The sequence below is a fragment of the Entelurus aequoreus genome, linkage group LG01 (assembly GCF_033978785.1).
Source record: "Entelurus aequoreus isolate RoL-2023_Sb linkage group LG01, RoL_Eaeq_v1.1, whole genome shotgun sequence".
Classification (NCBI taxonomy): domain Eukaryota; kingdom Metazoa; phylum Chordata; class Actinopteri; order Syngnathiformes; family Syngnathidae; genus Entelurus; species Entelurus aequoreus.
The window spans coordinates 96,453,629-96,466,158 of record NC_084731.1 but is presented as its reverse complement, the minus strand read 5'-3'; the positions used below and the strand labels follow the sequence as shown (position 1 = coordinate 96,466,158).

At 41.3% G+C, this 12,530-nt stretch overlaps 2 protein-coding genes across 10 annotated transcripts in view; both read right to left on the bottom strand.

Annotated features, from left to right (window-relative positions):
* The window catches only part of LOC133659935 (carboxy-terminal domain RNA polymerase II polypeptide A small phosphatase 1-like), a 44,296-nt gene extending 41,786 nt beyond the window's left edge, over window positions 1–2,510 (bottom strand). Inside the window, exon 1 of the mRNA XM_062062861.1 lies at window positions 1,706–2,510. Within this exon, the coding sequence (XP_061918845.1) occupies window positions 1,706–1,784 (79 nt within the window). The 5' untranslated portion in view covers window positions 1,785–2,510. The remainder of the gene's footprint in view (window positions 1–1,705) is intronic.
* Window positions 2,511–7,536: 5,026 nt separating this feature from the next.
* LOC133659912 (striated muscle preferentially expressed protein kinase-like) overlaps window positions 7,537–12,530 on the bottom strand; it is a 92,050-nt gene continuing 87,056 nt past the window's right edge. For 4 of the 9 annotated variants that reach the window (XM_062062767.1, XM_062062791.1, XM_062062774.1 and 1 more), the window contains one exon: window positions 7,540–9,056. In XM_062062767.1, coding sequence (XP_061918751.1) covers window positions 8,834–9,056 — 223 coding nt within the window. In that variant the 3' untranslated portion in view covers window positions 7,540–8,833. Of the gene's footprint in view, window positions 9,057–12,530 lie in introns of all 9 variants that reach the window. The other 5 variants (XM_062062802.1, XM_062062808.1, XM_062062817.1 and 2 more) reach the window with 3 other exon arrangements.

Genomic DNA, 12,530 nt, shown 5'->3' with positions numbered 1-12,530 from the left:
GTTTGATGAGCATTCCTCAACTTTATCAGTATTTATTGCCACCTTTCCCAACTTCTTTGTCACGTGTTGCTGGCATCAAATTCTAAAGTTAATGATTATCTGCAAAAAAAATAAAAATGTTTATCAGTTTGAACATCAAATATGTTGTCTTTGTAGCATATTCAACTGAATATGGGTTGAAAACGATTTGCAAATCATTGTATTCCGTTTATATTTACATCTAACACAATTTCCCAACTCATAGCCTACCATAATAGTGGGTGACATTGTTATCACCAGGAAAGATGAGGTCACCTACCTAGGTTCCATTCTAGAGGCTAACCTTTCCTGTGATAAAATGGCAACCAAGGTAATCAGAAAGGTTAACCAACGAACGAGATTTCTCTACAGAATCTCCTCTCTGGTCAACAAAAGCACCTTGAGGATTCTGGCGGGAACTCTCGTTCAACCCTTTTTCGATTACGCATGCACCTCCTGGTACCCTAGCACCTCCAAAACCCTCAAATCTAAACTCCAAACATCTCAGAACAAGCTAGTCAGGTTACTGCTAGACCTCCACCCCAGATCCCACCTCACTCCTACCCACTTCTCTAAAGTGGGCTGGCTCAAGGTGGAGGACAGAGCTACACAACTTGCACTGAGCCTAGTCTATAAAATCCGCTACACCTCCCTGATACCGAAGTACATGTCAAACTACTTCCTTAACGTAAATGACCGCCATAACCACAACACCAGGGGGAGCTCCACTAACCACGTTAAACCCAGATTCCGAACTAACAAAGGTCTTAACTCATTCTCTTTCTATGCCACATCAATGTGGAATGCGCTCCCAACAGGTGTAAAAGAAAGGGCATCTCTATCCTCCTTCAAAACCGCAATAAAAGTTCACCTCCAGGCAGCTACAACCCTAAACTAACACCCTCCCCGGATTGCTAACAATCAAATGTAAACAATCAAATGCAGATACTTTTTCTTATGCCTTCTGATCTCTCTCTCTCTCTCTCGCTCTCTTTCTCTCTCTCTCTCTATATATATATGTCCACTACTTGCTGTCCATATCCTATCCTACCCCCCCCCCCCTCCACACCCCTGATTGTAAATAATGTAAATAATTCAATGTGATTATCTTGTGTGATGACTGTATTATGATGATAGTATATATCTATCAATTTAAGTGGACCCCGACTTAAACAAGTTGAAAAACTTATTCGGGTGTTACCATTTAGTGGTCAATTATACGGAATATGTACTTCACTGTGCAATCTACTAATAAAAGTCTCAATCAATCAATATGGAAACGGGGTTTGTACATAGATAGATAGATCTACTGGCCCCCAGACACATTTTTTTCCCTCTAAATTTGGCCCCTGAGTCAAAATAATTGCCCAGACCTGGTTTAAGGGGTTTAAACGACTTAGTGTAGACATGGCCTGATAGGTCACCTGATCACTGCACTCACACACTTTGCTGCCTTTTGTGTGCAGTGGAAATCAAAGTGCGGTCAAACACGCACTTCGAAACACACACTTCGGACAAGACTGCGTGGAAATAGAAACAAGCTCCGTCGCCTGCAAACTTTAGAGACGTTCGTTTAGTGACGCTGACGTCACTTCCGCTGTGCAGACTCGAGGCCCGCAGAAAAAAAAAGTAAGAAAAAAAAGTGACACTTTCGCTGTTTAAAGTTGAAAACTAACACTCCACTCACCTCTATCTCCTCTTTCCGCGGCTTTATTCGCCTCTTCGTCCCGGCTGACCTGCGTGATGACCGAGGACGGGTCGTCCATCACGTCCACTTCTCGCTCCCGCCGTCAAAACTCGTGGATCGTGGCGCAGACTAGTGCAACTTTGCAGGGGTGTGTGGGGGGGGGGGGGAAAGTTCGCCCACTCGTACGCCGTCACAGCTCCCCCATTTACACGAACACCCCGAACTTTTACAGCATTGTTGTCACCGGAGTTGGCAACTTTGATTCAATATGGAGCCGCTGGACGCCCCCACGCAGTTTCAAGAGCTAAACACGGAGGTTTCAAGGCGTCCCATTCCACTTCAAGTGGCGCAGTAAGGGAATGGCGAAAGCGTGGAGCGCCCGCGACTTTGACGACGGTCCCTTGTAAAAAAAAAAAAAAAAAAAAAAGTAGCTCGTAACAAACTTACCCCCGAGACAAAGTTAACGCATTGAACTTATAAATTAAATGAAGCACAAAATATTCAACTATGTAGCGTTTGGAGACATTCCAAGCCAGCGACATTAACTTGGCGCCGTTGTCTGGAAAACACGACTGGTAAACAAGTCGACCACGACGGTTGGATACTTTCCATGCGAAAGGCTATAAAGGGAACGCAAAACGACAAAAGGACGAATTCCAGGCCGTGGTTTAGTGTTCATGGAGGAGGATTTTCTTGCCGTTTAGTCCTCGGTATAAAAAAAATTCGGAGGTTGACGCCGTTTCGCAGAAACTTTTCGTGGGAGTTGCCACACAGAAACGCCCAGTTTGGGTTCCCTTGAAACTGCCTGGGTCCAGCCAAGGGAGCGTCGCCAAAGTTCAGCGTTTTTACGGTTTGTTTTAGTTCTGAAGGAAAATCAGACTGGTAAAAACTAGGGATGTCCGATAATGGTTTTTTGCCGATGTCCGATATTGTCCAAATCTTTAATTACCGATACCAATATCAACCGATACCGATATATACAGTCGTGGAATTAACACATTATTATGCCTAATTTGGACAACCAGGTTGGTGAAGTTAAGGTCTTTTTTAAAAAAATAAAATAAAATAGGATAAATAAATTCTAAACATTTTCTTGAATATTAAAAAAAAGGAAAACATTACAAAAATAGTTACATAGAAACTAGTAATTAATGAAAATGAGTAAAATTAACTGTTAAAGGTTAGTACTATTAGTGGACCAGCAGCACGCACAATCATGTGTGCTTACGGACTGTATCCCTTGCAGACTGTATTGATATATATTGATATATAATGTAGGAACCAGAATATTAATAACAGAAAGAAACAACCCTTTTGTGTGAATGAGTGTAAATGGGGGAGGGAGGTTTTTTGGGTTGGTGCACTAATTGTAAGTGTATCTTGTTTTTTTTATGTTGATTTAGTAAAAAAAAACAAAAAAAAAACGATACCAATAATTTAAAAAACGATACCGATAATTTCCGGTATTACATTTTAAAGCATTTATCGTCCGATAATATCAGCAGGCCGATATTATCGGACATCTCTAGTAAAAACATGGCAAAATTGAGTTGAGTTTGAGTTTATTCCCAACATGCATGCACACAACATGATACATCACAATTAGGGAAGTCCGATAATGGATTTTTGCCGATATTCCGATATTGTCCAACTCTTTAATTACCGATACTGAAATCCACAGATACCGATATCAACTGATGTATACAGTCGTGGAATTAACACATTATTATGCCTAATTTGGACAACCAGGTATGGTGAAGATAAGGTACTTTTTAAAAAAAATTGTAAAATAGTATAAATAAATTCTAAACATTTTCTTGAATAAAAAAGAAAGTAAAACAATATACAAACAGTTACATAGAAACTAGCAATTAATGAAAATGAGTAAAATTAACTGTTAAAGGTTAGTACTATTAGTGGAGCAGCAGCACGCACAATCATGTGTGCTTACGGACTGTATCCCTTGCAGACTGTATTGATATATATTGATATATAATGTAGGAACCAGAATATTAATAACAGAAAGAAACAACCCTTTTGTGTGAATGAGTGTAAATGGGGGAGGGAGGTTTTTTGGGTTGGTGCACTAATTGTAAGTGTATGTTGTGTTTTTTATGTTGATTAAATTAAAAACAAAAACAAAACAAAAACGATACAGATAATTAAAAAAACCGATACCGATCATTTCCGATATTACATTTTAAAGCATTTATCTGCATCTCTAGTAAAAACATGGCAAAATTGAGTTGAGTTTGAGTTTATTTCCAATATGCATGAACACAACATGATACATCACAATTAGGGATGTCCGATAATGGCTTTTTGCCCATATCCGATATTCCGATATTGTCCAACTCTTTAATTACCGATACCAATATCAACCGATACCGATATCAACTGATATATACAGTCGTGGAATTAACACATTATTATGCCTAATTTGGACAACCAGGTATGGTGAAGATAAGGTACTTTTAAAAAATAATAATAAAATAAAATAAGATAAATAAATTTAAAAAAATGTCTTGAATAAAAAAGGAAGTAAAACAATATAAAAACAGTTACACAGAAACTAGTTGTGGAGGGAAGTGAGTCAGCGCGTCTGCAGGAGCAAAGGTCAACGCCTCCGGCAATGGTGTCGAGGGCGGGGCACCATCAGCTGGGGGCGGGGCATGAAACACCGCTGGCAGGTGATTGGATGGCACAGGTGGTACGTGTTAGTCTAATCATCTGTTGTCTGTAACAGTGAGCGACCGGCGGCGGGAAGCGAGATGAGACTGGAGAAAAGTGACATGCAAGAAGTGTATGAAAAAGCTGCATGAGTGAAATAAAAGCTCTGGTAAAACGACACGCCAGGCTCTGTGACGTGGTATCCGTGGAACGGGCAGGGATCGACTTTCACACTAGTAATCAATGAAAATGAGTAAAATTAACTGTTAAAGGTTAGTGGACAAGAAGCACGCACTGACTGTATCCCTTGCAGACTGTATTGATATATATTGATATATAATGTAGGAAGCAGAATATTAATAACAGAAAGAAACAACCCTTTTGTGTGAATGAGTGTAAATAGGGGAGGGAGGTTTTTGGAGTTGGTTTACATGTACGACTTTCTCCGACGCTGCCACAGAAAGACGTGTTTTATGCCACTCCTTCTTTGTCTCATTTTGCCCACCAAACGTTTTATGCTGTGCGTGAATGCACAAAGGTGAGCTTTGATGATGTTATTGACTTGCGTGGAGTGCTAATAATCCGTGCTAACATGCTTTTAAGGCTACATATTGCATCACTGTGCCTCGTTTGTAGGTATAATTTGAGTTCATTTAATTTCCTTTACTTATGTCCTGTGTGTATTTAATTGATATTTGCGTGTCTCATGACACATTACCTGTATGTGATATTGGCTGCATTTGTGATTGTGTGCCATGTCGTTCCAGACCACAGCAAATGTTACCCAGCCTGCAAAGATTGTAATAAATCCATTAGAAGAAGACAGCCTGTCCTTTCCTTTAACTTGGTCATACACATCTATACCTTTGGCAGTTTTAAGCCAGTAAATTCCAGGAGTTATCTAGACACTTACTTAAAGGCCTACTGAAAGCCACTACTAGCGACCACGCAGTCTGATAGTTTATATATCAATGATGAAATCTTAACATTGCAACACATGCCAATACGGCCGGGTTAACTTATAAAGTGACATTTAAAACTTCCCGGGAAATATCCGGCTGAAACGTCGCGGTATGATGACGTATGCGCGTGACGAAGTCAGAGTAACGGAAGTTATGGTACCCCGTAGAATCCTATACAAAAAGCTCTGTTTTCATTTCATAATTCCACAGTATTCTGGACATCTTTTGCAATTTGTTTAATGAACAATGAAGGCTGCAAAGAAGACAGTTGTAGGTGGGATCGGTGTATTAGCAGCGGACTACAGCAACACAACCAGGAGGACTTTGTTGGAGCGCTAGCCGCGCTAGCCGCCGACCTCACCTTGACTTCCTACGTCTCCGGGCCGCCAAACGCATCGGGTGAAGTCCTTCGTCCTTCTGCCGATCGCTGGAACGCAGGTGAGCACTGGTGTTGATGAGCAAATGAGGGCTGGCTGGCGTAGTTGGAGAGCTAATGTTTTTAGCATAGCTCTGTGAGGTCCCGTTGCTAAGTTGCTAAGTTAGCTTCAATGGCGTCGTTAGCACAGCATTGTTAACCTTCGCCAGCCTGGAAAGCATTAAACGTGTATTTACATGTCCACGGTTTAATAGTATTGTTGATTTTCTATCTATCCTTCCAGTCAGGGGTTTATTTTTTTGTTTCTATATGCAGTTAAAGCACGATGCTATCACGTTAGCTCGTAGCTAAAGCATTTCGCCGATGTATTGTCGTGGAGATAAAAGGCACTGAATGTCCATTTCGCGTTCTCGACTCTCATTTTCAAGAGGATATAGTATCCCAGGTGGTTTAAAATACAAATCCGTGATCCACAATGGAAAAAGGAGAGTGTGGAATCCAATGAGCCAGCTTGTACCTAAGTTACGGTCAGAGCGAAAAAAGATACGTCCATCACTGCCTCTCAAGTCATTCACTGTAACGTTCCTCATCTACAAATCTTTCATCCTCGCTCAAATTAATGGGGTAATCATCACTTTCTCGGTCCGAATCTCTCTCGCTCCATTGTAAACAACGGGGAATTGTGAGGAATACTAGCTCCTGTGACGTCACGCTACTTCCGCTACAGGCAAGGCTTTTTTTTATCAGCGAGCAAAAGTTGCGAACTTTATCGTCGATGTTCTCTACTAAATCCTTTCAGCAAAAATATGGCAATATCGCGAAATGATCAAGTATGACACATAGAATGGATCTGCTATTCCCGTTTAAAAAAAAAAAAAAATCATTTCAGTAGGCCTTTAAGATTCGATGGGCCATTCGTATTGATGCTAATCTTTGAACGTTAGCTAAATTTAACAATGTATATTTTTGGAGAACTAAACAATGATGGTGGTGTTGTGGTTTTCGGTCAAGGATTTTGAGGGATTGTTTGTGCAAAGTTTCCAATGGCCTCAGTGTCATTTTGCTTGCCTGCGACCAACATGTTATACAATAATAAAAACGAGACATAATCATTGCATTAAAATAAGTTTGAGCTGCCTCCAGTGTTAATGAATTCCTGATACATTTGAACGTTTTTATGTTGTATTTAAGACTCTGGCACATCTGTTTGATATGTTTTTTAAAGCTCTAAAATGACACCCAGGTAACGATATTCACTAACATTTTGTATTATTTCCTTATTAACCGTTATATTTGGAAAGGATGACATTTTATATTTGTTTACAAAATACATTGTTGCAGTTTTCTTAATGTTTAATGTAAGACAAGAGTCATGTAGCCATCTTGCCACCTAATATGTTACGTTAACATACCAGGCACGTTCTCAGTTGGTTATTTATGCCTCATATAACGTACACTTATTCAGCCTGTTGTTCACTATTCTTTATTTATTTTTTTGAATTGCCTTTCATATGTCTATTCTTGGTGTTGGGTTTCATCAAATAAATTTCCCCCCAAAAATGCGACTTATATGTGTTTTTTTCCTTCTTTATTATGCATTTTTGACCGGTGCGACTTATACTCCGGAGCGACTTATAGTCCGAAAAATACGATACTGTTTTAATTGGTTTTACCCTTTAAAACCGTTTTTTAATCATATTTATTTTTATATTGTTTTTATATTTATTTATTTTTTGTTTTTATTCAGTATGAATATTGTTTTTAATATTGTTGTGGAAACATTTTTGTTGTTTAAATGTGCTATATAAATAAAGTGGATTGGCTTGGATTAAAAACGCACGAAGAATGTTGAACGACAAGACTTTCTATCAACATTTTATTACATACTGTCTCTGGAAAAAAAAAAAAAAACATTTCCCACGTATAAACACCGCAAAGTGGCACATTTACAAATTCTTAAGCATCCAAATTCAAAGAAAAATGGAGTGCTGTTAGAGTAACAGGACTATTAAATGCCATCAATACTGTCACATGTCGACAAGAGTATGTCGTTGTAAAGTTGCAACAGTGGGGCTAAGGTTTGTTAAAAAAAAACATGTGATTTACCACCGGAACACATTAAAACACTTTGGATTGGACTCCAATCCAGGCACTGACTGGGCAACCATAACTTCACCAAAGTACGAGTAACACTGAGGAACCACAGGAGTTCACCATTGTGGTGTGACTGTGTGGGGTGGCGTGGCCTGCGGACCTGCAGCGAAGCGGGGTGCGCCAGGACCGGTTTCGAGATTAGCGAGAGGTGCGTAGATGGCACACCTGGGCTGGCTTATCTAATCACCGGTCGCTCTGTTAAAGAGCGGCAGCCGGGAAGGAGAGGGGTTGTTGACGGTGGAGAGAAAACCCGAGCACGAACGAGAGTGAGGGCGAGACGGACAGAAATAACTGAAAACGAACACAAATTGCAAAATAAATCATTGTTCAGAAAGATGAACGAGGCGGTCATGTCCGTAGTTGGTGGTCTTAAGAACCCGGAAGAGCAAGTCTTCCACAATTTGAAATTGTGGAAGACTACGCACCGGTCGATAATCTCGAAACCGGTCCTGGCACACCCCGCTTTGCTGCAGGTCCGCAGGCCACGCCCCCCCACAAACTGTTCTAATCTCCACCGCTCACTGCTTGTAATCCACGTTTAAACACAGACACGTTAATTGCACCCTACCTTAAATAACAACCACAAGGATTCTCCTCTTCTTTTTTGTTTTCCCTTATTGAGTCCAAAAAGTGATTGAAAGATGCTCGTGCATGCATGCAAATAAATTAACATGAAAAAAGTAAACATTTAAAGGAAAAGTAATTGCGATTTTTTTTTTTTTTTTTTTTTTAAACCAATGTGTAACGCAAATGCAAATATAAGTTAGCAGCTCAAAGTATGGTACATTCACAGGTGGTGCGTGACGTAAAAAGAAGGCTGATGATGAACAATTTCAGTGTTAAGAATTTGCACACAATGTGTTGGCGTCTGAAAGTATCTCGTCTTCTGCGGCTGACTTGGCAGCCTTAAGAGCGGTCAACAATGCGTCATTCCAGGCGACGGGAGTCGGTCCGTTCTCGGTTATTTCACTTTGGGCCGGGACCTGGCGGCACGGACCGGGGCGCGTTTTGGTAGGTGCGCAGCTGCACCTTGTGTTTGGTGGAGCTCTCGGCGCGGCGACACTGCTGCTCCACCAGGAACTCCTTGAGTCCGGCGGTGGCGAAGGTGAGAGTCTGCCTTCTCAGCTTCATCAGGTAAGTATCCTGCAGCCACGCGTGGGTGATGCAGTCGCGTGTGGTCGGGCGGGCCCTGAAAACACAGATGCCTATCGATCAGTGGCGGGGCCGTGCGTTTCCCACTTAGGCCTTCAGTCATGTCCGACTTCAATGATTACCTCTCAAAATACCATAATTGATGTCACCACATGACCATTGCTGGAGAAATACTATACAGCAGTGGTCCCCAACCTTTTTGTAGCTGGGGGCCGGTCAACGCTTGAAAATTTGTCCCACGGACCGGGGGGAGGGGGGGTGGATTATTATTATTATTTTTTTTTTCATAAAGAAATACAATCATGTGTGCTTACGGACTGTATCCCTGCAGACTGTATTGATCAATATTGATATATAATGTATATAGTGTTTTTTATGTTGATTTAATTTTTAAAAAAAAAAAAAAAATTTTTTTTTTTTTTTTTTTTAATTTCTTGCGCGGCCCGGTACCAATCGGTCCGCGGACCGGTACCGGGCCGTGGCCCGGGGGTTGGGGACCACTGCTATACAGGAACACATATACGCCCTACTACTTATCATTGAAACACATCAACAGTGTACAAAACGGGTTTTTTTCTGGCGCATTTAAAAATCTATTAAAACGCATCAGTGTTAGAATAATCATGTATATATATTATCACACAACTTTAGTATGCTTAAAGTCCGTTGCTATAGTTATTAGCTATTGTGCTCAAGCTGTACGTTTTCTATTTGTGCAAGGACAAAAACTTATTGTCTGAGGGGTGGCCATACTTGCCAACCTTGAGACCTCCAAATTTGGTGGTAGTTAAGGGGGGAGGAGTATATGTATAGCTCAAATCTCTCAATATTTTATACACTAACACTTGATCTTGATAACTTCCGCGTCTCTTTCTTAGTAGCGCGCAGGCTAAGCTAACTAGCAAGCTAAGCTAAGCCTGAGAAGCTTTAAAGTTCACTGAGACGAGTCTGACGCAAATAATACATTTTCGTTTTTTCACACGACATGCGAATAAGTAAAAATGCGTAAATGAAGGATTTAACGCCGACTTCCAAGCCACAACGCTCGTTAAATGCTTTTTCTGTCAATGCTGTGTTCGCTGTGAGCTGGTTTGTTTTCAACGAATTCCCGGTTGCTAGGGGATTGGTAGGCGGAAGTGACGTAGGTCCGCCCTCACCCATTGCATCATTATGCCTCATTTGTAGCTATATTTGAGCTCATTTAGTTTCCTTTAAGTCATCTCAATTCAATGTATATCTCATGACACACTATCTGTATGTAATATGGCTTCTAATTTGTTGCGGCTCCAGACAGATTTGTTTTTGTATTTTTGGTCCAATATGGCTCTTTCAACATTTTGGGTTGCCGACCCCTGCCCTAGTGTCCAAATAACTCTAAATTAAGTCTTTGTTACTTTAACAAGCAACTAATTAATGGTGAATATGTTCTCCATACTAAAGTGTTACCGTATTTTTATATGGATTTCCAAATATTACAGACGAGATTATACCGTAATAAATACAGTAAATCAGATAATGACACAACAGTGCTGTATTTTACTTATTTTAATTTAAACAACAAATATTTATTCTGGTTAGGGGGTACTTGTCTAGAAATATAATATTTCACAGGTGGTATTTAACCAAAAAAAAAAGTTTAGAATTATTGTCATAGGTACGATCAACGATAAAAGGCTTAACCAAACTTTGGGTTTCCGCTGTTTGACTTTACATCTTCTTTGCCAACAGGGGGCAGTGTTTCCTCATGCGTTGTATAAAAAAAGAAGAAGGTTCATCCAGTTCTGTGAATCTTCCTTTTACAATGTGTGTGTTTTGAACATTGTATTTTACTCTTTTTGGGGTTTACATTGCAGGGGATGAATAGGAAATATGGAGGCTCTAAAACACAGGTGTCAAACTTAAAGGGTGAAGTGAATTAATTAACTCATATTATGTTTTGCACATGGTGAATGTTTATATTAATCTGGGAGAAAGAAAACTACCAGTTTAAATGCTCGGTATTTCAGGTTGGGCTCATAATAACATAGGGCCTTTTAGTATTGACATTTGTGTGTGTATTGGATTAGTTCTCGCGGAAGAAAAGGAAATAAAATCGGACCTTGGTATTCTAGGGTGATGGCCCTATCCGTGAGAAGAGACTACACGTTTAGCTTAACGACAGCATCTAAGATACGACCTGGATCTGCTGTCTTTCCAGACACTTACACACGAACATCTACTCTTATGGTCTGGGTGTGTTGTCCTGACCTAGCACACACCCAGAGACAGGAAAGAGGAATATAAAACTGAGGGTTTGGCTCCTCCAAGTTAGGAGTCCTTCATTTTTGACCCGACCTCCTCCAGGAACTGCAGTCCTGTATAATGACGCTCGCTTGTAATAAAGCAACTTTTGGTACAGTAAAGCGTCTCCGACGTCTCTTTTGATCCAGCCGCACTGCCGTGTCATCATTCTGTCTGGACGAGGATGACAATCATTATATGAGAGACAAAAATACAATTTATTTTTTTTCCGCTTTCTAAAATCGGCTCGGTTTTGGTAGCTAGCAGGGCAGCTAATGCATTGTAAATGCATTCAAAAACAGTCAACAATACTTCATTTATGTTCCGTAACTGTAAAATTAAACCAAACAGTAGCAACATTGTTATCGTAAGAGCAAACACAGAGGAAACTATTTTTCTAGCGTACTAACACATCGGTGTGCTATGGTATTAGCCGTAGAAACTAACTACAGAAAGAGATAAGCTAGCTTCAAAGTCAGCACAAAACGAGTTCGAGTTTGTAATTCACAAAACTGCGATAAGACACCAATCTGTACTGAGTGAAAAACAAAGTATCCTCCAAGAATAACCTCCTATGCCGACTAGCAGGCTGGTCTTGGGGAGCAAGCGCCTACACCTTAAGAACCGGCGTCCTTGCCCTGGTGTACAGCGCGGCAGAATATGCCTCCCCTGCATGGTGTCGCCGCGCACATGCCAAGAAACTCGATGTCACCCTCAATGAGACCATGAGGATTGTCACCGGCTGCCTGAAACCCACCCCAACGGAGTTTCTCCCGGTACTATCTGGCATCGCACCAGCCGCCTTACACAGACTTGTGAGTAAGGCCTCGCAGGATCCAACCCATCTCCTGCACAAACTTGTAGCTCTCCCAAGACTCCCAAGACCATGGTCGCCAACGCCTACCCTTCCGGCCCCCGTTCTCCCGCCACCCAGTAACTCTTGGTGGACCCAAATTCAACACACTTGAAGCATGGAGAACCAGCTGGCAGGAGACCCCCCCCGACCTCCTCAACTCTGTCAACCCAAATGCAAGCCTACCACCGGGCGCTGACCTTCCTCGCAAGAACTGGTCAACACTAAACCGGACACGGACGGGTGTTGGCTGATTCAACGCCCATCAGCAGCCTGCCCATCAGCAGCCTGCCCATCAGCAGCCTGCCCATGCATCGCCGAGGAACAGACCGCCCACCACATCATCCACGAGTGCCCCACCTTTCCCCCACCCAATGA